This window comes from Aspergillus welwitschiae (genome assembly GCF_003344945.1).
Source record: "Aspergillus welwitschiae strain CBS 139.54b unplaced genomic scaffold BDQ94scaffold_11, whole genome shotgun sequence".
NCBI lineage: Eukaryota > Fungi > Ascomycota > Eurotiomycetes > Eurotiales > Aspergillaceae > Aspergillus > Aspergillus welwitschiae.
In genome coordinates, this window is record NW_020798705.1 from 635,550 (window position 1) to 659,091 (window position 23,542).

At 49.0% G+C, this 23,542-nt stretch overlaps 1 protein-coding gene across 1 annotated transcript; it reads right to left on the minus strand.

Annotated features, from left to right (window-relative positions):
* Positions 1 to 4,207: 4,207 nt before the first annotated feature.
* Positions 4,208 to 19,964, minus strand: BDQ94DRAFT_177694 (dynein heavy chain). The gene is made up of 8 exons (XM_026772975.1): positions 19,702 to 19,964; positions 19,196 to 19,643; positions 18,887 to 19,072; positions 18,686 to 18,838; positions 18,378 to 18,631; positions 17,369 to 17,661; positions 4,995 to 17,299; positions 4,208 to 4,934 (listed from the first exon to the last, which is right to left on the minus strand). Exons 1-8 carry the CDS (start codon positions 19,905 to 19,907, stop codon positions 4,488 to 4,490), a joined length of 14,292 nt encoding a protein of 4,763 aa, XP_026627894.1. The 5' UTR covers positions 19,908 to 19,964; the 3' UTR covers positions 4,208 to 4,487.
* Positions 19,965 to 23,542: the final 3,578 nt, after the last annotated feature.

Here is a 23,542-nt window from a genome sequence, read left to right on the forward strand (position 1 = left end):
ATGGGTACCCCTTTCTGTCGCAGGCAACAAGTCTCGATCATGTCCGTTGGACTATGCCAGGCTTTTTGTTCTTTTGGTCGAATCGGTCGATCGTTAGGATAGACGGGTCGAAGTGGTGTCTACGGAAAGGGTGAGAGAATGTTGTGGCTTGTTGGTGATGGGACTTCCCGCTGTTGCTTTTCATTTGTTGTCTCGAAACCTGTTGTTTCCGTGGTGGAAGATATGGCGCGCAGATATTCTAGTCTACATGGGATGGTTTGAATGAGACTGGATTAAGACCTGCCATGCAAAGACATGTAGTACTCGTAGTATGTCTCTTATGTAGGATACGTGGTATGATGTGATGGGGATAGATATTGTCGTTCACTCTCTAGGGGTAGGATGGAAGCAGACAACACTCGATAGATATCCATCAAACAAGATGAGAGTCCAATTGAGCACCGAATGGAGGATTAAAGATATCGATTCATCCATCTCTTTCCTCTCTTCCCTTTCTCAGAGCACAGATATAATCTATCAACGATCTAAAATATAGTAGTAACAGCAAGCCCCAACATCACCCAACTAACTGGCACCAACAAACAACTGACCCCAAAAACAGCCCTCTTCCGCCAAACTACCTACATACTAATATCACAGCTTCTACCACTCATCTATAACATATAACCTGCAAAGACAAGCTAAGATAAAACTTTTCAGCCACCCAAAGACCAACCGAACTTGATCTGATAAGCTAAATCTTCTGCAGAAGCCAGTAAGCAGTAATCTTCCATTCTATTCAATGAGATTGATATCGATATATCAATTCCTCTTCGAGCCTGCGGCGAATGGATATTGTGAATAGCAAGCATTCTTTTTCCTCCTTAGGCTTCACAGCATTCTTCTTCTTCACTATGTTCGGAGTGCATTGTAGTTTGTAGCAGCAATATAAATATCCTGTTCCGACCCTTCAAACTTGCTTCTGCTTCTTCTTCATCATCTCCATATTCTGCGCTGCGGCTTATTATTCCCTCAGGAGACTAGTAGTAGTACTTCTATAAAGGAGATTTCAATCTATATAATATTATGTACTACTAGTAATACTTAATCAGGAATGCTTCAAGAATACGCGAAAATGAGCCTTGTGCTCGCTACTATCCTCAGAGAGTGTCTGCTTCCATTAGGTTCAAGAGGGTACAACCATCCATAAATATATTCCCCCAAGACCATCCGATTACCTATTTAAAGAAGGTAGTACTTCAAATACCATACCTACATGCGGAAGCTTTTCCAGAATGGCTCCAGACCCAAACAACAGTTTATCAACACATAAGCACGACACCGACATATCACCCACTCCAAATCCGCTTCCTGGCTCAGGGTAATTCTATGCATTTCCTAAGCCAACAATGAGAGGAAAGAGCCTCCACTCATGACGAAGAGGCTAACATTATTCGGGATGGTCATATATCATTCAACTATATATCTTACGAGATTATCCAGAACATATATAGAGCAAACAACTGAAATATATCGTGGAGAGACAATAATTTCCTGACGGAAGAGATGCAAGAAGTCGCGGAGATTGTTGCCTGGATCAAGGACTACCCTAGCAGGCCGGGGGCGGTGATGAACGAGTACTCCTGTCTAAACTTGAGGAAAAAAGCAAACTTCAGATTAATCTCGGTCTCTGAGTATGACCATAAATGGCTGAGATATATGGAAGGAGGCCCAGGTTGTATCATTATATCTCGCAAGCTGGGTTTGCGAACATGCACCGATATGGCACCTGGGATATATGCAGGCCAAACGATAGGAACGGTTTCGCTTGGATTAGTGTGGCACTTTTACTGTTGTAACTTCCGAGAGATGCTTGTTTGACCTGATACTGTGCAGGTCTTGGAAATATGTCCTCCTCTTTATGCATCTATACAACAAACTATTATCTAGGCCTCAAACTTACCTGCAGCAAAACATCGGACGCATTCGTTTACAAATAATGAGACTCAGTACTAAGACTGCACGATACGCCTATTTCAAAGCTGGCGTGACTGGGACTCATGGAATACTATCTATGAACCGTACTACCTTCATCGATATTAGGCTTGGAGCGACCCAAATCCTGCCCAGTCTGACCGCTCCTCTGACCGCCAGAAGCGGCAGAACCTCGTCGACCTCGCTGAGAATAGTGCGGATATAGACGGATATAAGCGGATATATTTTCGAACAGCTCCGAGAGAACTGAGTCAGCATTCTGTATGTTTTTTGACCGCCTTGGAGCAGGAGTGGCAGATTCCGATGCCTACAGACAATAACTATATTTTTGACTTGAAGAGGGTTGATGATACACAAGTCTAGGAGGGAAGCAGTGTATATTGGCCTGAATCATAATGGCTCATCCTGAGAGGCTTGGATCTTGTTTACGCTGTGAGTATGAATCAGTGCTATTTTCTACATTATGTCACTATTTATGAATACTAACTATATAAGCAGAGATCCCACGGAACAGTGACCCCATTTCTATAGTCGTGTCTTCAAGATATACACTAGATGTCATTGAAGAACTGAGTCCCCAGCAGAGGACTCATTGGCCGAAGCAGCACTTTATCCCTTCCTCATTTAATCAATTGGTGGTTGATTGGTTGAAGTCAAGTAAGAAGATTGTGTTAACGCGGCAAGATTACAAGACGTGAATGGCCAGGTTCCCTTTTAATGCGTTGATAATAAGTCGTTCATTAGAAGATTGGATTGCGCTGCTGATCAATTCAATTTTGCGGGTTTGTCTTACCACAAAGTACGATAAACCCAGTCGATACTAATAGACTCCGCATTTCAAGTGACGAAGACTCATCCAAAGGATAGGGTGATGGACCAACGACGAAAAGCAGCAAGAGACAGGCAAGGTCCCTTGAGGGTGAAGGGAATTCTTGAATAGAAGTGCTAATTTGCCATACAATCACTCACGACTATCATGTTCTGGGGACGTTTGGTTTTCACTCCTTAAACAGGAATATATAAACGGCTTTATTGGTTCTCATGAAAGATCTGATATCGTGGCACCGTTACTAACTAATCTAAAAACCATAGTGTCTTTGGATAACCACAGTGACACAACGGACCAAAACCATCTAGTTTCTAGACGCTTAATATTACTATACTGCGCCGGAGCCTTATATCGTCATTCCTGGCCGCATGTAATGCTCGGGAAGACACAGGAACACCGTTTGCGCACCTATCACATATATTTCTGGACCAGCTGTATTATGTTATCCTTGCTTCACTTCCTCGGCGCCCCTACGGCACATCCACAGACTTGTCTCTGCCGCTTACACACCTTACTGCTCATACCTCAACGGCACATTGCCACATCGAGAGTGACAAGGGAGGTCAAGAAACCAATCCAAAAAGAAAGAGGTTACTAATGGAGAGGCCGCTGCCACCAATGAAGTATCCCATGCTTAAGCTTCATCACTTTATGAATAATTCTGTGAAAGGCACGATGAGTGAGGGTTCAGAGGAAATAGTCGAGCCCGGGGGGAGGCTAACCAACAACATAACAGTCGATGTTGTCGTTGACTCCAAACGATCTCTATCCTCGACTGGGAATTTGCAGCGCCTTTTCTAAGTAGCTAAAGTAGATATTTTTCCACCAGATACAGGATATTGTTCCATATTTACATATTCTTTGACTGGAAAGACGGTCATAAAGCTCTCGATAACATAGAGCTGAAGGCCAGACGGGAACAATTGACGAAACGTCGTCAACACTGCGTCTGTGCTTTTCCTAGAGGCAGAGCCGTGCTAATCACCTTGAGATTCCAGATGATGGTGATGAATAGGAGGCTTAATTTCGCAAGGTTGTTATGATAATAAAATACTATATACCACTGAGAGATTGGGAGTGAAACACATTTCCTACCCTTTTTTCATCATTCGCAGGTCACTGCATGCTCGTTATTTCTATGATTGTATGGATGGGAATCGATTACTTTTAAGATGAACCAAACACCTTCTATCAAATTTGCATCCGACGAATGCACCGAAAAAATTCTATCCTCTACTTCCGTTGTGGTTCTATAGAGAGGGTTCTGCTGAGAGACGGATAATTGAGAAGTATTCGCTGCCATGTTTAAAAGGCAGGAGTTTATAGATGAGGTCTTGTTTAAGTGGATCTATAGTATTGGTCGTTTGTTAGTGTAGGAGCGAGGATATTGATACTATGTCTGCTGAAAAATAGCATGTGTTCCTAGCAGAGTAACGGAAGCAGTTTAAGCTACAATGCAAACGGTTCTTGTCAGGGTCTTCCTGAACGTGTTTGTCACTAATGCTCAGAACAATAGTAGTAGTAGTAGTAGCAGCAGTGGTAAACAAAATAGATGTTATTAATAGGAGATAAAGGAATAGAACAGACCATCGATCTATAATTAAATGCAATGTATATTCTACCAATACACAGGACAAACAAACGATGTCATTCCACCCCCAGATACATTTATCACTTCACCAAATCAAGCCTCAATCATCAACTGCTCCCCCTCATCCAACAACGTCGTCACTCTAGACAGATCTGAAATCATCTTATTACCATGTCCAACCAGAAGCAACTTCTCCGCGTTGGCCGGCAGACCCAAGTAGGTCGGGGGTTCGCGCTCAGGCAGCTTATTGACCCATTCGACAAAGTCACGGATGCTTGTTCCACCAGGCAGGGTAAGACAGTCGTCATTCTCAACACCAGAAACGATCTTGTGCTCGTCATCGAAAGCAGCTGGAGTAAGAAGGCTGGTCACCAGGCTCTCAAGCTGCTTAAAGTCGGCGTAGTCATCGACCTTGCCACCGTAGGTCTCGGTCACAAGAGTGCGAATCATGTCCCAGGGCAGCTTTTGAGGAGCCACGTTGGATCGGCCTTGAGCGATGGTGTCAACCCAGTAGTCGATGATGTGGGCGGAGCATTCGTACTATAGAGGTTATGTTAGCGGGATGCTATAATACTGGAGCTTCGGGTGGTTTTGACTTACATCACTGTCGTTAAACTCCCAGAATCCCTTCCAGCCCAGGCTTGGAGCGTAGCGGAGTCGTTCCTGGACCACCGCATGCAAGAAACAAAGAAGGAGATAGACACGGGCCTTTTCGACAGGTGCCTTGGAGGCCCGGGTGGACAACGAGGACAGAGAATCCTTCATGTTGGCGCGCACACCAGCAGGCTGCTCGTACATGAGCACCCGAGAGGCACGGAGGAGGTTGACTGGGATCTTGGGACTCGATTCCATCGAAAGGAAGAGTCTGAAGTCCTTGTGAGGCTTGAGGGACTCGAGCCTCTTCTCCAGACTTTGCAGCCATGACGGCGCCAGGTGTACGTTCTTGACTTGGACCCAGTTTCCTGCGGCAGCTGCATTGCTAATCGCCTTGTCAGCGCTCTCGAGACCTTCGTTCGAACCCATTGCGATGTTGGCGCAGGTTGCGTTCATGCGCTCGACAAGAGCATCGACCTTATAACTGGCATCGAAACCAGGGCTGGAGCTGAGGGCAATTGGCGTGGTTGCTGTGACTTGGCTAACGATGTCCTTCAAGTCGGTGCTTCCCTCGAAGAGTTCTCTGCCGAAGACGGCCTCGATGAACCGCTCCGCAGTTGGCACGAATCTGTCCATTCTGCAGAGCTTCACAAGCAACAACGAGCGCAGCAGTCGGTCAATGTTTTCCGTGGTTTCTTCCCAGACGACAGGGATTGAGTTCTCGGCAAGCTCTTCGCTAAAGAACTGCTCCCATTGCTCGGGAGCGATCGTAGGGAAGATAGACTTGTAGAGCGACATATTGGCAATCTTGTTCATGACCTGTTCCTTGAGTTCAGGTGAAGTTGACAGGTCCACGCTCTCCATCGACTCATCAAGGATCATATCAATGATTCTCTTGTCCATAGGGTAGGGAGCTGCTTGGGCAAGAAGCATAGCAAACGTGATGCGGTCCTTCTGGATCAGTCCCAATGAAGTACGCTGGTAAGTGGTCACGAACAGATCGCGAAGAATAATCTGTACGCGTGCAGCGTGGTCCTTCTCTTGAGCGAGGCGCTTGTTCTGGTACAGAACAGAGTTGAAAATATCAACAAAGAACTGCAGGGAGAACTGGTAGAAATGGTTGACGTGATGAAGTTGCTCCAGGACTGCGAACACAGCACTGCAAGAACGGGCAATGATGCTGTAGTTGAGCGTGATATTTTCCACTTCGGTCATGACTCCCTCGGTTTCCACCATCTTCTTGGAGATTTCTGCTGCTTCCTTCTTCAGGGTCTCGAGAGTTTCGATGACATTGTCATCGTCAAGAATGTTACCGCGTGACTCGTTCAGGGCCTGCAAGAGTCGCTTCTCGAGCTGACGCAAGTGGATCTTGAACTCGCCCTGCAACTTGACCAGATCGGTACGACGGGCGTCCACATCTGGACGCTCGAACTTCAGGACCTCGTTGAGAGATTGGGTCTGCAAACTGCTCTGCGTGACAGTAAAGTTGACAAAGGTCGTGCGACTGCACACGTCCGGTGGGAAAGTGGCAGAAGGATCTCTCGTCGAGAGGAAGAGCTTAAATGATGGCGAGAAATCGATCTCCTGCTTTCCGAGCTGGATGAGAACACGGCCACCCGTCTTCTGGTACTCCTTGTTGAGGACGTGGTTGAGAATAGGATCAAGGTGCTCAGCATCTTGGATGAGGATGGGGTTTCCGAAACGCAAAGCACTCTCCAGTTGCTTGACAAACGAATCATCCAGGAAGCTAGTAACAGTGAGCTTCCTGTCTGTGCTCTCCTTCTCCAAGAACTCGGTGACACGGCCCGAAGGATCGATGATCAAGGGATACCGGTTGTAGCGTTTCAGGACGATGGCGTTCTCGGTGCAGAGGTCGTCAACCGGCAGCGAGTGATCTTGCCAAGCCAGACGTTCATCGGCATTAGACAAGTACTCGGTAATCGGATTGTGCGGCTTGAAGTTGATGCCCGCTTGCGTCAGGTGAGTGACCCATTCATCAATCATGGCCTTTCGGAACTGTTGATCGTAGAAACCAGCATAAGCAAGGAAGGCTGCCGCAATGAGGACATCTCCAACAAGGGTGCTGATTTGCGTTTCGAAGGACCTGCTTCCCTCCTCCCAACGGGTCCGCTCCGATGACAGACTGTCGAGCAAGCGCACACTTCGGTCAACCTTAAACTGCACTCTAGACATCTCCGTCTTGATCGCTTGAGTTTCGCTAATAAGTGCAGCATATTCAGCCTTGTACGTAGCGATACTGTCTTCAAGGCCCTTGATGGTGTTCTCAATGGTTTGGGCCTCGGCCTTGGTCTGAAGGGCTTGCTCCTCGAGCTGATCAACCTCTTCACGCAGAGGACCGACACGATCCAAGATCTCAGAGTAGTTCACCTGAGCTTCGACCCATTGCACCAAAGGACCGCAAGCCTTACTAGCCCGGTTGACTCTCTCATAGGTGAAGTCTTCCTTGGAAAGGAATTCGTTGCGCATCTTTATCCTGTGATTCCTAGTCATCTGTCTTTCATTGTCGTAGTTGACGATGCTAGCAATAAAGTCATCTCTTCTTATGATACCCTGAATGGTCTTCCAGCTATCGACTTTGTGGCCAAGCAGGGTGCAGACGGCTTCAAGGGCCAGTCGGACGCTAGCAGGAGGGTTGCCCATGGAACGGACTTCAGTAAGATGCTGACGCTTAATGTTGCTGACACTCTTCTGAGCCTCAATGACGGCAGGCTCAGCTTTAGCGAGGTCACTGAGCACAACTTCCCTTCGGAGAGCCACTTCCTTCTCCTGCTTCTCCAAAGCAGCTTGAACCTCAAGGGAAACTGCTTTACGTTGTTCTGCCTCTCGCTGATCTGCAACCATCTTCTGCAGTTTCTCGTTTGCTTCCGTGTCCTTCTTTTCCAGCTGCGTCTTCTTGTGGGCAAGACTGGCTCGAAGATCGCTGACCTTATCGACAGTATCTCTAAGCTTTTCCAGACCGACGTTCAAGTGTCTCTGCTGTTCCTCGAGGTCTTCGCGCTTCTCGTTGAAGAGCTTCACGTACTGAGCAACGAAGTCGAGATAGTGGCGCGGAGTCAAGAATGTCGTCCGTCCCTGTTGCTTCTGCAAACGCTGGTTGAATCTTTGCAGCGAGTAATGGATGTAGACCATGGCGTTGATGACTGCATCCCTATGAGAGGCTGGCAGGCTCAATTCGCGGTAGGCCACCGGAATACTGTCAGGAGCAATGAAGTTGGGCTTATCCAAGTCGACGGACTGTGTAAGTTCGGAACCAACTTGGAAGAGAGCCTGGTCTGACCAATCGCCCATCCAGTTGAGTACACATCTGTTGAACAGGGCAGGACTTGTCGCAGCCTTCGAAGAAAGGCCTTCCTCAGGAGGATTCATCGTGAACACGACATGCAGGTTCTTGACGATTTGCGAGGTGAACCACTTGTAGAGTTCTTCTTGAGTGTCGAGAAGAAGACCTTGACGTTGAGCTCCCTCCTTGCAAGCGGTCATCAAAGACGAAAATTCATCTCCTTCGAACAGACCGGGCACCTCCGCGTTTGCAAGCAGGGTGTTCATGCGTTCCAGGAAACCAGAATCGAGGACGTTCGATTCGTCCATGATGAAACAAATCTTCTCGCCCTTGCAACCGGCGCGACGAAGAACGGTTCTCAGATCGTCATCAAAGTCTTCCGATGAATATTTGCCATGTACCTTAATCTGGAACACCTTCAAACCGTTCATCCAAGCAACGAAGCGAGACAGAGTTGTCTTACCACTTCCACTGACTCCAATGAGAATAAGGTGACCCTGAGGCTGGCGGAAGACACGGTCAATGCGCAACGCATGCTCCAGGACATCATTGAACAGCACCAGAGGAACGTCGACCTCTTCATCACAGAAGGTCTTGAGACGAGCCTTCACGAAGTCACGCAACCTCTCCTGTTCAACAGGTACATAGTTCTTAGACAGCCAGTTAGAGAACAAGATCGGACCCTTCAAGGCCTCCTGGTCATCAATAGTGGGGAAATTATCGAGCGCAATGCGCCGAACAGCGTCTGCAGTCCAGTTTCTCTCGTCTTCAGTAACCAGACGATCCTGGAAGAGCCGCAGAGCTTCGTGCGCCCAGATGCGAACCAGTCCTTCAACAGAGAGTGTCTCGAGGGGCTTGATCGCTTCATACACACCACGCACCCATCTTGTAAGTTCACGAGGCGAGTAAACATAATGAGGCTGGATCTTGGGCGTGAACCTAGCCTGAGACTCCAAGTAGAATTGTACCATGGCCTTGGTGAGTGACTCCGAGTATCCGCGTAACAAAGGAAGGATCTTCAGAATGGCTGAGTTGAACGTTCCGTAGATCTGATTCAACGAAACCTCTCCTGGATAGTCGACCATGACCAAAGGAGCATGGCGCAAAAATCTCTCTGCCATGGCCGTACGTCCAGCATCGGTGGGAGGGTTACAGGCGCCGACAAATTGGATGCGGTCCAAGGTAACCCATGTCTTGTCCGATGTTCTCCAGAATCCATTTTGCTCGACCAGTTGTCTCAGGAAGGAAATCGCCCGTTGGGTTCCGTAACGGTCAGGAGCTGGAAGGTTGATTTCGTCACAGAAGATAACCAACCAGCGACCGATCTGGTTAGGGGACATCACGACTCCATTCAGCGTCTTCTTGTATTCACAGTACTGCTCGAACGTCTTGATCAAGAGATCGGGAGTAGTAGCACTGGAAAAGTTGAGACCAACGACTTCCATGTTCGGAAGCTTGCGGAGCGCAGCAAAGAGAGTCATAGTTTTACCGGAACCTGGAGGACCACAGAGCAGCAACGGCTTGTGCTCGGCGAGCCAAGAGTACAGAACATCTTCATGACGAACAGTGTCCACAGTGGGAATGACCACATCGGTCTGTGTGATGGAGTGTGTGTTGATCTCGATAGTAGGGACCTGGGACTGCCAGCTGGTCCATTCACACTTGGGCAGAGTGATATCGAAATCAATAATGGATGCTGCACCATCGGGTGGCAGATCGGTAGTAGTCAATGCAGACACGAACTGTCCAAAAGACTGGCGATCTGCAAGGGGACAGTCACCGGTGAACGACCAAACCAGCGCAAGGAGAAGCTTCTTAGAGATATACGCCTCGATCTGGTCGTAGTCAAGAGGGAAGTCGACATGTTGAATGTTATACTCCAGCACATTGCGGCAAGCCTTGTTTAGAAGACTGAATAAAGTGTTGAGGGCGCGAATAAATGTGTACTCCATAATATGGTTGTACTTCTTAGCCTCTTCGAGGGCCTGCAGGACGAGGTCTTCGGTCTGCAACAAATGCTTGAGGATGGTGGCCAGCATGTCCTGAGCATCCTGGGTCTTGATGGCAGCTTGCCCTGAGGGAGCACTGTCGTCATCCAGGTCTTCGAAAGTCCGTGTTCTGAGAGACTCAACATAGTTCGAGATCATCATGGACGGCGTCACAGTATCGTCATTGAACCAGACCATACCACAACGACTGACCGTCGCCAGAGTAGCGTACTTCAGGGTTTCGACTTCGAACATGATACGAACGTTGGGCGGCAGGTTCAGACGTTCACCGTTGGGAAGCGTCAGAAGCTTGTTATCATCAAGCACACTGTTCAAGTTCTCAACCCACTCTGGGTCGACATCGCCATCGAATACGATCCAGTGTCGTTTGGAGTCTTCGCCTCGAAGGTTGTCCACAATCTTTCTCAGAATGCCGGTGAACAATCCGTCAGTCCATTCTCTGGTAGTGGCGTCCAGACTACCGTAGAGAGCTTCCTTAGACATGACCTTGGAGTCAATGATGTGGGAAACGCTTTCAACGCCCTCGGTACGCTGCAGAGCCTGAAGGAGTATCTTCCATGCAGCAGACTTTCCGGCACCAGACTTTCCAACCATCATGACACCATGATGGATGCTCTGGATTTGGTAAAGCTGCAACGCCTTGGTGATCCACATCTCGCTGTCGACAAAATGCTGTTCTTTGGCGATATCGCGGATTGCAGCCGTAAGCTTCTCGTAGTTGGCTGGCACGTACTCTACACCTGCGAAGTCTTGCTTCTGAATCTCCAGCATCCTGTCCACATCTTCCCGGACCAACTTAGGAGCAATGGTCTCCCGGAGACTCTGAACGATAATTTGAGGCTCGATAACCTCATCAGGTCCTAGGTCCTCCTCGGAACTGGCGATTCTAGTACGCTTGAGCCCTCCTGAGCTAACGAGAACACTCTTCAGAGCACGAAGGCCGAAGTCGTAGTGTGCCTGTTTCGATAACTGGGTAGAGCAGTGGTCGAAGAAAGGCACAGTCTGCTTCGACAATTGCTTGGCTTGCTTGAAACCTTGAGAAAAGAGCATGACTTCGGTAATCAACTCTTTGTCAGGCTTAGACATAGCAACACTCCTGAACAGTTTCTTCAAGTTGTCCGGAAGGTTTGAACGTCCAGCATAACCAGGGTTCATAGTAATGAAAATACCAGTGTTGGGATTCACAGATAGCCGTCTGCCAACCAGTTCAATCTGGGCCTTTTCATCGCTCTCACCGTTCTTGAGACCAATCTGGATGTTTTGAATTTGCTGGGAAACAGCAGACAGGATTCTTTCCTCGAGACGGTTAAACTCATCGAAACAACCCCAGGCACCAACTTGGCAGATACCAAGGAAGATTCGGCCCATGGCCTGGAAATCGAAGGTGTCGTCACAACAGAACACAAGAGTGAAGCGTCCCAGTTGAAGACCGAGCGCTTTGACAGACTCGGTCTTACCAGTACCAGCCGGTCCGTACGGCGAACCACCAAGTCTCTGGCACAGTGCTTGGGTAAGTGTCAGGAAACAGCGATCCGTCAGAGGCGTGCGGACAAGACGTTCCGGAACTCCCAGGTATTCAAAGCCGTAGTTCAACTTCGCATTTGCCATATGCACGTACAGTCTTTGAAGGAAGTCCCCTTCGGGTTGGTAAACATAGCGCATCTGGAGGAGCCACAGGTAGTGCATGGGGGTGGTAGCGTTCGCGGTAACAAGTTTGGAGATTACATCGCGCTGGTGAACGAACTCAGTGATCATATGCTCGCACTTCTTTCGACTAATAGCATCCAGTTCACCAAGGACAGTGGCAGCGAGCAGCTCCAGAATGCGAACCTGGGCGTCGAATAAGGTCTGAAGAGTGCTGCCACCGTTCTCCAGGCTTCTCTGGACAGCGCTGGTCCAGACAACTTGACTGGCAAGGACAACGATTTGCGCCGGGTAGTTGGCGAGGAAGTCATTGAAAGCAGTTTGGTCAACTTCAGAGGCGTTGTAAAGCGGCTCAAACTGCTCCACAGCTTCGGCGAGAAGCTCGGCCAGCGTCAACTTCATGTTGGTCTCAATAGCAGTGAGCCAGTCGTTGATTCTGGGCGTTTTGACAAGGTTGACTTCCTTCTTCAATCGGACCTCTTCACCTTCTTTCGAAGTAAAGCCAACGATGTTATTGTCATCATCCATGAGAACACCGGACAGGCCGGCGAACATCTTCTTGAAGTGCTTCGCCACCCGGACGATGTCGTTGGAGTTACCGATGATCTCCAGAAGATCCTCGTCACCAACAAAGTAGAAGCGAGGGAAAGACACACGCTCACGCTCAAGATACTCACCCAGCGCCTTCTGGATCTTGTTCAGCAGCTCGGCCAATCTTTCTAACGATTTCTGCACACCATTGATGGCCAGCACATCCAGTACAAAGGGAGACTTATACACCTTCTTCATTACAGCGAAGAATTCCGAGTTGATGTTTTGGAAGCGACTGGACTCAAGGGGAAGAAGGTGCTTGATATCTGCGTTGCCAGTGAAAACACCTTCAAGATAGACCCACTGTCTCTGGACGTCGATCCAGACATCAAAGAGAACATGTACCCTGTTCAACTTGTCTTCCCAAGATGTAGCTTCTTCCTCGAACTCTTTGTAATACGGAGAATGCTTCATCGCTTGAAGAGAGTTCAGGTTCTCACTGCATTTCGCGAACAAATCGTCGAACCCGCGAATGAGTCGGCACTTGTTCTGGTAGTTGATAAGGTCCAGTGAATAATTTTGCCAAGTCTCACGGACGGACTTCAAGAACTCCTCAAGTGCCATCTCACCCTGCGCCTGTGCGATGATATCACGTATAATAACCTCACTTGCAGTCAGCTGGAGGTCCCAGACATCGCCGAGAGTCAGTGACACAAGAGAGAATCGCTTGCCTGGCTTGAGGGCCTTGTAGATCTTTTGCCAATGCCTCTCACGGACAGCCTCAGACTTCATGTCAGAGAGCAAGGGGTTGACCTTCAGGAGCTGACGCAGGACATTCTGGATGTGTTCAAAAGCCGCGTATTGGCGCATCCGACTAGGCATTTCCTTGGTCATCTTGATCAAGCCATCGATAGATTGACGAAGCTTTCTCGGCTGCACGCTTGTCCAGAGCATGTCCCTAAGGTCGTTAAGGCTCTTCCAGATTGTCGACAGGGCAGCCCAGACGGACATGAAATCCTGGACCTCTTCCAGAATTGCAGGCAGGGAAGACTCAACGCCTGCCGGGAGATCAAGAGCCTCTTTCGCCTTCGAGACCATCTCATATTCAGATTTGAGAGATTCGAGACGAGACTGGAACATGCTCAGGGTACGAGATGCTTCTTCGGGAGGAATAGTACCAGACACTGGCTTTTCCTCGTTCCACTGGCTGATGACTTCCGTGATCTTGTCGCTGATAACCTTGTCCTCTGCCGAAATTTTTGCGCGCAATCCTTCTGTTTGATCCTGGACGATCTTGCTCTTTCGTGCGAGCAATTCGTTCAGCGCGGCCCATTCACCATCGACGTTTTCTACGTGAAGCCAATCGCTAGGGAACTGATAGCGTTGGCGTGCGAGCGTGGCCTGACCTTGCCGGAAAAGGTCAACCTCCGGTTCCCAAACCTTTGCCTTGCGCTTGCATTGCTGAACAATTGTGATGAATGAAACAGCATGCGCCGTGGAGGCAGCCTCCAGGGTCTGTCCTTCGAGGTCGCGTCGGGCAGCGGCAATCTCGGAATGAACCTCTCTCATCCGGCCACCGAGCTTGGAGCCGAATCTCAGCAAGATCTCATGTTGCCACTGGTCATACTTCGCATTGACCCGGGTCTGAACCTGCTCGTAATCGATCTTGATATTTCCGAACGACTTGCTCACTTCTGAAGTATCGAACGTAGCACGGCTCTTGCGAATCTCCTGGAGTAGCTGAAGCCACTGAGAGAGATCGTCACCGAGAATGTCATAGACTTGTTCGGACTGCAAATCCCAGAGTGACTGGAACTGCAGCCACTTGTCGACATACGCAGACACTTCACTCAACCTCGATTCGACTGCATTGTAGACTTGGCTCAACTCGTTGGTACAGTGCTGTGGGAGAGTGGCGAAGCATGCTTCAGACAATTGGACCTTCTGTACGTCAATCGAGATCTGATAACGAGACGATTTTATCTTCTCGAGGTTGCAGATCACACCAAGCCAGTTATCAAAGTGCGAGAACCAGCTCGCGCGAGCATATTGGAGCGGTGGGTCGAGATGGAGGAACTGGTTGCGCATGGAGATCTCGTGGGTGAGTTCCGGAAATTCGATGTTGTACGAGAGCGTCTCTCCTTCACCTGTCTGCACTCCGCTAGACGTTTGAAGGCTCTGAGAACTGTACGTTGCTTCCTGGAACGAGTTGATCCATTCGCGAATAGCACGATGGAGACGTTCGCGCAAGATGCCTTCGATCTTCTGGTTCAAGTTCGCCACCCAGTAGCCAAGGTTAACATAGTTCTCAAGATTCAGCTTATCCACAGCAACTTGGATGGCGTCCAGGCGCTGCCTAAATGCAGCTGCTTCGTAAGGGCAAGTCTTGAGTTCATGAGTTGCTTTCTGGATGCTCTCGTTGATCGAAGCCAAAACAGCCGTCTTCGACTGAAGTACCGATGCTGACCCAGCGAACTCCCTGACGAATTGAACATGCTTGCTCTCGCCTCTGGTCGGGATAGCCGCGTCAATAGCTCCATTAGCCAATGCCGACTGCTTGACATGAAGTTCATAGGAATGGACAAATGATTCCCAACGGAGGGGAACACCCTTTATGATCATACTCTGGGTGTCATTGACGTAACCGTTCAAGAGAATCGCAACTTCAGTCATGGCCGCAATAGAGCGATTGGTTTGGAGCAAAGTTCTGACACTCTCCATCAAACTAATGGCGTACGGGTACACGCGCTTGGCCTCCTTCGAAATGTTGCTCACCGCATGGGGTACCTGGAAATTGAGCCAGATGAGGTTTCTGACCTCCTTGAAAAGAGCAATAATCTGCGCGTCGAAATTGACGGTCAGCTCGAACGTGTTTCCTGCGGCTCTGTTACGGACGATATTAAACAGACGTCCCGATATCGTGATATGCCGTCTTTGCACGTCATGTAGCCAGGACTCGAAGACTGGTCGAGTGTCCAACTTCTTCCGGAACAGATTGCTCTCAGCCAGAAGCTTCTGGCCTTCGGAATGCAAGGCCCAGTCCTCTCCGAGCACGTTTGCTACCTTGCCCATATAGCCATCCAACTGATGTTCAATCTGACGTGCCCAAACGATAGCGCCTGATACGGGGGGCAGATCTCGCAATTGCGCCATAGCATGTGCCTCAGAGTGGCCATACTGCTGCTTGAACCGCTCATGCAGCGAAGAAATGTCCTGCTTGACATTTTCGATGAGCTGAGTTTGGTACTCGCCGATTGCACCGCGAATCTTCGGGCGGACGAGAAGAGCATTGAACTTCGAGAAGACGCGGAACATCTCGTTTGCGTTCTTTGCGGTAGCAAGACGATCACGCAGACGGGCAATGATCGAGTTCTCCACGCGGGAAGTACGTTCATTGTACGCGATCTCCTCCTTGATCCACAGCTGAGTGCCTTCGGGAGAAACATCGAGCACATCCACGTTCCGCAGAGCGGCGTAAGCTTGCGCTACCTCTTCAACCGCGTCGACATCGCCGATTTCCTCGACGATAACGGCCCCGTCAGAACCAGCTCCGGCAGCCGTATCTCCCGCAGACGTACTCTTCGGGCCAAGGACGTTGACGATCGTTCGCTGCAGCTGCTCATGGTTGACCCGGAATGTGTTGATGTATTTCAATCGTTCCTGCGTCTTTTCATGGCGCGCGGCGATCTTGATGGGGATGAACTTCTCGTTCCGGCGCCTGGTAGACTCTCGGGCGACATTGGTGAACTCCTTGAGGTTTTCGTCCCAGGTCCGCCAAATCGCACCAGCGGTCTTCATAAGAGAACGAAATTCACGGTAGTCAAGGTGCAAAATGGTCCGGCCGTGGAGCAAGGAGTGAATCTGTTTGTCTAGGTCACCGGAGATGGCTTCCACAAGGGCAAGAGCACGCTTTATCGGGTAGGGACAGATCTTCAACTTCTTGTTAAGATGGTTGAAGATCAAGTTGAGAGACTCTTGCACCTTCTGCAGGGTAGTCGCCGAGAGGAGTTCGTCGAGGGGGAAATCCCGCATGAGCTGGTTGTATTTCTGCACAAGATCAGTTGCTTCGCGAAGACCTGTGTCGGCTACGAAACTAAGAGTGGCCTGATAACGCTTCGCGTGTCGGAGAATGTCCATTGTCAGTTGAACTCCGTCACCCCGCAACTGATTCTCAATTCCTTCAAGTGCGGTTTCCATGGACAGCCAGAAGTTGATCTCTTGGGCAGCCGAGTCGCTATCGGCATCGCGGGACATCTTGGTGATCGTCTGGATGGACCGAATCCAGGCATTCACAGTGTTCTGGATACTGTTGACAAACGTACTGTTCTCCAGGATAGCGGGGTCGATCAGTTCCACCGAGGGCTTGACTCCTCGCTTTTCTGCATCGACCAGTGCAGCCTGGACCACCTCATGCAGTGGCAGGTTCAACGCCGGGATTTCAACATTTTGCAGCAAATGCCGAAGCCCAAGTTCTAGTTCCGCGAATTTCTTCTTCGTACTAGATACGCCGGTCTTTGCCTCTGTATCCGTCCTGGGTTTTGCGCCACCAGCTGCCTCTTGGCTGCGTGTATTGGCTTCGAAGTAGGCATTCAGTCCGTGGTGCACCAGCAAGTGCAAGATCTCATATGGCGACTGAGATGCTCCTTGCTGGGATTGGGCATTGCTGAGCGATGCTGGACCAGGGAAGTTCACGACTTGGATCTGCGACGGTATAGGGAGCGACGGGTCAATGGCGGTGGGCCGTTTGATGAAAACTACCGTAGCGACTGTGGTCGAGGAGGACGAGATCTCGGCGGAAAGGTTGTAGACGTATTTATGAGACAAGTCTGGATGCGTGAGTTTATATTAGTTAGTACGCTGTAGCTGATAGCAGGGTATGCGCGGGGGCGACGTACCTTCACCTGTCTCCGTTCCATTCGCTTCGTCGGAGGCCACAACATCCTTCTGTACATAGAGGGCAACTTGCGACTCCGACGCAAATCGCGTACACCGCTGCACGGTCTCGTTGTATCTTGCTGGGGAGAGTAAACTGCCGGTGCTTTCGAGCTCACTTCTCAGAGCACCCAAAGTCACCCGCAGCACCTCGCTCAGGTACTCGATCACCGCATTTGAATCGACCAAAGGTGTTTGCGCTGGCGCAGGGACACCGTTTGACACCTCTGCGTTAGCGACCTCCATAGTTGGAACCCTATAAAAGATAGCTCGCAGAGCTCATAGAGGCCGACCGAAGGTTGTGACGGGGATTCACGACAGAATGCTGGTTTGTATGTTGACGGGAAATGGGCGCGGTGTCGGCTTCGGATGGGTAGGATTAAACGGGTGGGTTCAACGGATGGGGGAAAGAGGACAAAGAGAACGGGAGAAGATAAGAGTTGTACAAGATTGAAAGAAAGTAATCTAAGGGTTCATAATAAAGCTCCGTCGTCGTCTATTCCGCCAGTCGAGTTGGGTGGTGGTGAGTCGGGGGACGCGGCAGGCGTGTTTTCTGCTGCTGCTGGATGCTGCAGCGAGCCCGAGCGACGGACCAGAAAGAAAGTGGTACACTTCAGGGGGAACTGCCGCTAGGCTGAATGGGGCTTAGTGCGGCCCGGACAGCAGCGGGCGGGTCTGACGGCGTCCATGGATCTACTCTTAGACTAGATAGACTACCATCCACCTGTTACTCTCTACGTGGGTATCTAGTTTACTGGCACACAAATCTAAGGATGGAATAAGAAATAGACTGATTGATACAAACACTGCTGCTGGCACAGTCTCAAGACCCCTTCTGCATATTCTCTGAGTGGAGCCCCACCATTATCTGCTAGTGGCCCAAGCTGGTTTCACCGCATGTACTACTAAGCTCCTAGCTTTAATTTCTTTCAGATGGCCGTCCCAATGTCGAGTCTTGCCGAATCTCCTGACTCTCGACAATCACAGCGAAATTTCCTCTGGAATTCTGCAGACGATATTTCGTCTAGCACTGCCAGCGCCTTCTCACTGGCCTTGACTTTAGCATAGCGACCAGATGTTGCCGTACCTTCGGCGATGACAACATCATGCACGATCACGGCCGCTAAAACCCCAGCCGGGGCCCCATCGATACTGGGCATCTCACCAGCTTTTAGACAATAATTCACGCAGCCAAACTCATTAGTCAGTCGGTTGTGCAAGAAAGTCTAGTTCGGTTCAGTCATCCAGCCCAGATCACAATCAGTCAGGGTCAGCCTTACCGTCGGATGCTTATTCGCGAAGGTGTCATAAATTGCCATATCCTCGAAAAAGGGTTTAATGTAGTCCCGGAAGAATCTCTCAATTACCTCGAAGTTAAAATCAGAGTCAACAAAAACTGCCCCTACATACGCTTCAACCATGTCGGGCAAGCACTGTCCATCCACGTTAGCTGTATTCCGCAATGCAGAAGGCGTCATTACCTTAGGAGGGTCTTTAGTCACGGTCCAATAGTCCACCGCGCCCTCACTTTCGCCCTCCGCTGTCTGGATCTCTTCGGCGTACTGAGTAATCTGAGACTGCAACGGAGCGCTAAAATATTTTAGATGCGTATGGAGCCCCAGCTTCACAGCTAACGCACCCAGAAACTTGTTGGATACCATGGCCATCTATGACAGTACCGTTAGTGAAGGCTTAACTGCTCCTTGGTGTAATGAGGTTCTTACTTTGTGTTCTGTGAGCCACTGGGGGTCTCGGTCAGGGAATCTGGCAAACAAGTCTTCCACGCACACCATGTCAATCAGTGAGTCACCAAGAAACTCCAAGCGCTGATAACAGGGCACTTTGGCCCATGCGGATGGATACGAAGGATGAGTGAAAGCTGATCCCAGAAGCGTTGGGTACCGGAAGCGGTAGCTCAGCTTCTCTTCAATTTTTCGAGAAAGGTATAGCTCGGCACCATCTGCTGCTCGCCGCTGATATTTCGGTATTGTATAGAAAGAAATGTAGTCCTTCCATCGCTCGGCTTTGTGACTGGGACTATTCACCAGAGTAGTCACTGCTTTGACAGCCATGTCAAATCGATGGTCAGGACCACCGGAAAGCAAAGCCGCCCCTATTAAAGCTTCGCAAACATCGGCAATTGTTTTCTCTGCGAGGGCATGTTTGCTCTCTGTGGTTGCCTTTCTACTGTGGTCTTTGCCTTGTAGCAACTTCAGGCCCTCTGGATACCATGTATGTCTTGCCGCATCTGTTAGTCTTTGGATTCATCTCGCACACACAGTACAATGATCCTTACCTTGAAAATCCTCGACTACGGATATACTTATAGATCTCCTTATCCACAGCTGCGTTGAAGAGGTTCTTGTTGCAGATTAGACACATCCGGTTCACGTGGTAGTCAAACTCATCGTCATCTGGGTTTTGCGTGAAGAGAGCAATCGAGGTAGCCATCTTCAGGAAGCAGTCCCCCAGAAACTCTAGACGCTCGTAGTTTCTTCCCATTCCTCGTTGGACATGGATCTGCTGGGCCCGGTGCTCGTCGGTATTATCGGAGTCTTTCGTGAATGCTTCAAGGGCAAGATCCAGCTTGACGGTAAAGTTCAGGCTCTCGCAGCCTTGAAGAGAAATAAGGTACGCATCAATTCTAGAGATAATTGCAGGAAATGCGAGACAGGAGAATGCTGTAGATGCAGGGATCTTCGCTAGGGCTCAGTAACAGCCTACTTTGTGTGGAAGAGGACAACTTACAGCAGATACTTTCAAAGGCTCAATACAGATGAAGCACCTTGTCTCCACATCTCTCTCGGTGTCTGTCATTTTGTCTAAAAGGTTTCTGCGGAGTCGTACGAGCTCTGCTCTTAGGACAGGTTGGTCCCAGTGACAGGTCGACAAAAACTTAGCCCTGGAGTTCTTTGAGAGACTCAGACAGTAATTCATGACATCGTTCATGTGTCTGCGCCGGGCTACAAATGGTGGTGGAGGAGAAGAGGGAGTCAGACTATGCTCGACCCCTACTGTGAAAAATCGGCATCGTCCATCCCAGGCATCGAACACGAATAGATCTACCCAGCTCTCTGGGTCTGCATTCGTAGAAAATGGAATACTATCGTTGTCGCGCACATAGGTGAGGCTCTCCCAGTCAAGAATCTGCCTTGGGTCATATGACGGGAGGTATGAGCTTTGAACCTTTGCCGGGGCCAGCCAGTAAGCCATCTTTTCGGGCTCTTTGTCGTAGGTCTTGTGGAAGACGTCACGAAAAACACGAAGAGTAAACACTGTGAGGGCGTCCACCTCTTTTTCTGAAAGTAATAGCTGTTTCTCCAAAGGAGTCGTGATTATTGTAGTCTCTACATCATCATCGAGGAAGATGGGAAACTCCGGAAAGTGTGGTAGTCTCTCTCGTGTGAATAGTAGCAAAGGTGCGGGCTCGTGCGATAGTTGCATCGATGGCAAGAACGTGATAAAAGTGCCATGAAGCTCCTTTGGTGGCATTCCTTGTTTCCGGCCCCACAACGACGGCTTCGATATCATGTCATACTGGCTGGTGCGCTTAGATGTTATTGCAAGTTTCGCATTACGCATTGCCGGAAGGCGGCGATGATATATCGAATTGAAATGGTCATCGAGCAACTTGTTTTTTCGAAGCAAGAGACAAGTATCAAAAGCCGCAGACCGCTTCGCAATGGACTTCTTCATTGCTGGGCTTCCTGTAAGACCCCGGATAGGTGATTTTTCAGGCAGAATTACTTCGCAGACAAAGGCACCGTTGATAGGAAGGACCACGTATGTTACTTGGGCGGAAAATTCCTTTTCGTATTGCTACAGATGGCAGCATGTTAGAGAGTAAAAGAAATACATGGTCGTTAAAGTCACACATACCAAAGAACTAGCGTAGCGAGCAAGTATCGCGGTTGCTGAATGATAGGTTAGCTTAGCACCTGTAGATTTGATTCTAAAGGTCCTGTTGCCCTCGTCTTTCTGCAACACTGTATCAAGGTCATGGTCAAACCCATATAGTAACCTATCTTCGGGAAGAGTTCTGCAAAAGCTTTGCATCATTTTCTGTCCTATTATTATCTAAATATAACTTCTTGCTCTTGGGAAACTTACTTCAGCATCTTGGACCTCAAGTAGCCTCTGCTCATGCTCCAAATTCCCTCTTTCGACCATACTCGCATACTAGATCCCGGGCATCAGTTTCTGCAACACACTTCTGGCATTCTGGTCTCACCGTTGAATTGAAATGTCTCGCACGCCCACGGCTTTGCACGTACTGGATCAACGTTTGATACAAGTCAAACCTATTCGATTAGATCAGGCACTTAGGTAGGGATCGGCAGAGTTACCAACATACCTGACGACCAGATTACAGTCAGGAATATCAAGTCCCTCTTCAGCGACAGATGTAGCAAACTAACATTGATCAGCAATTGATACACTGGGAGACAGATATGGGTATTTACCAAGCAATTGATCTCACCGGTTCTGAACTTGACCAAGGAAATAAATTGCTGACGAAACGTTATGTTCATTCCTGCTAAATCCCCAGACCGGACACCAATAAGCACACCAGGCCGAAGAAAAGGAATATTCAGGGTTTGAAAAAGTTCAGCCAGAATCAAAGCTGTGTAGCGCTTCTGCGTAAAGACAATGCATTTTGTTTCCGTCTGTCGTCCAAAGTAGCGGGCAAGCTCTTCACGAAGGACTTGCACTTTGGGGCTAAGTTGGCCAAAAGTCTCAGGACTGCTGAAAGCATAGCTCTTCACAATCTCACTAGCTTCCGTTATCCGCAAGATCTCCTTATAGGCACTTTCGGGCACATTGGATGATGTTTCTGAGTTTGCAGTCTTGCGAACACTACCTTCGAGTTTGGGCAACACATCATCTGCTAAAGCACGAGCCCATGCTCGATCTGAACACCATCGGCCTAGCTCAGAGCTGGCCTGCCAAGCAAATCTGAATATACCCTCCAGGCACGCCATGTCTCCAAAACGATCTTCAAGGTGCTTATACAGGCTAGTGGCGAACGGTTGCTCCAACTTGTTGAAGGACCATACTCTCTCCACTGGACGCCTGACCACCTGCCGTAGAAGTGACATGTTGGACGTCGTAGCTATTCTACTGTCAAGCAACTTCTCAAGTCTTCTATTAATCGTTAGTATTTCATTTGATACTGGGGACCTGTTAACATACGTAGCTTCATCTACTATGTCACCTTTTGTGTCGATCGGTGATGCAGTCATTCCAAAGATCCTTGGGCGCTTTGAATAAACTTCTTCAAGGTAAGAATCACGTATAATGCTGAATTAAGATTAGCTTATGTATGTGTCTCATGTCAGATCATACACACCGTGCATACGGATGATCCTTTTTTGTATGGTGCGCTTCATCGAAGATTAGGATGTTGATCTGGCTCATCTTGATGTAGGAGTTGAGCAGACACTGATTCAAAATCTCCGCTGTACAGACAATCACCATGTTCTTTTGGAAGTGCTGATCCCAAACACTTTTGCTCCACAAGTCGGTTCCCATGGCCCCAAAGAAATGCCCGACACTCTGGTCCAAGTTATTGCGCAACACCGCGGCCTGTTGGTATGCGAGCGTGACACTATCTACCTGTTCCTGTGTCAGAGCATCTATTCCAGATCAGGAGGTTTCGAAGCGTACAAGGAAAAAGGCTATCCGATGTGGCTTCCCCTCCATGCGATCATTTAGTTCTTTCTCCAAAGTATGTTTGAGTAGCAGCACTGCAATTAAAGTCTTCCCGGAGCCTACATGCTAATTAGCTCACCTCACATCAAAAAGTTTCCGTCTCATGATAATACCTGTGTCAAGTACAGCGATTGTATTCTGCACTTTTGCTCTCTCAAATAGTTCCAATTGGTACTCTCTTGGGTCCAGCGTACCAATTCCGAGATCTTGTTTTGCTACCAAGTGAGCAGTGGAAAGCTGAGCGTCCGGCAGATCATGGGTGACACTGACATCGTGGATGGGGCCTGTATCAGCACGCTGTGCAAGACTTGATAGATATTAGCATTCTTGTATGTATGCTCAGATTGTAGAGATTCAGGTACTGACAGGGCTTTAAATTTTGCGTTTTGGGTGATCCGTTGCTGTGAAACTCCTGTTTTGCTGTG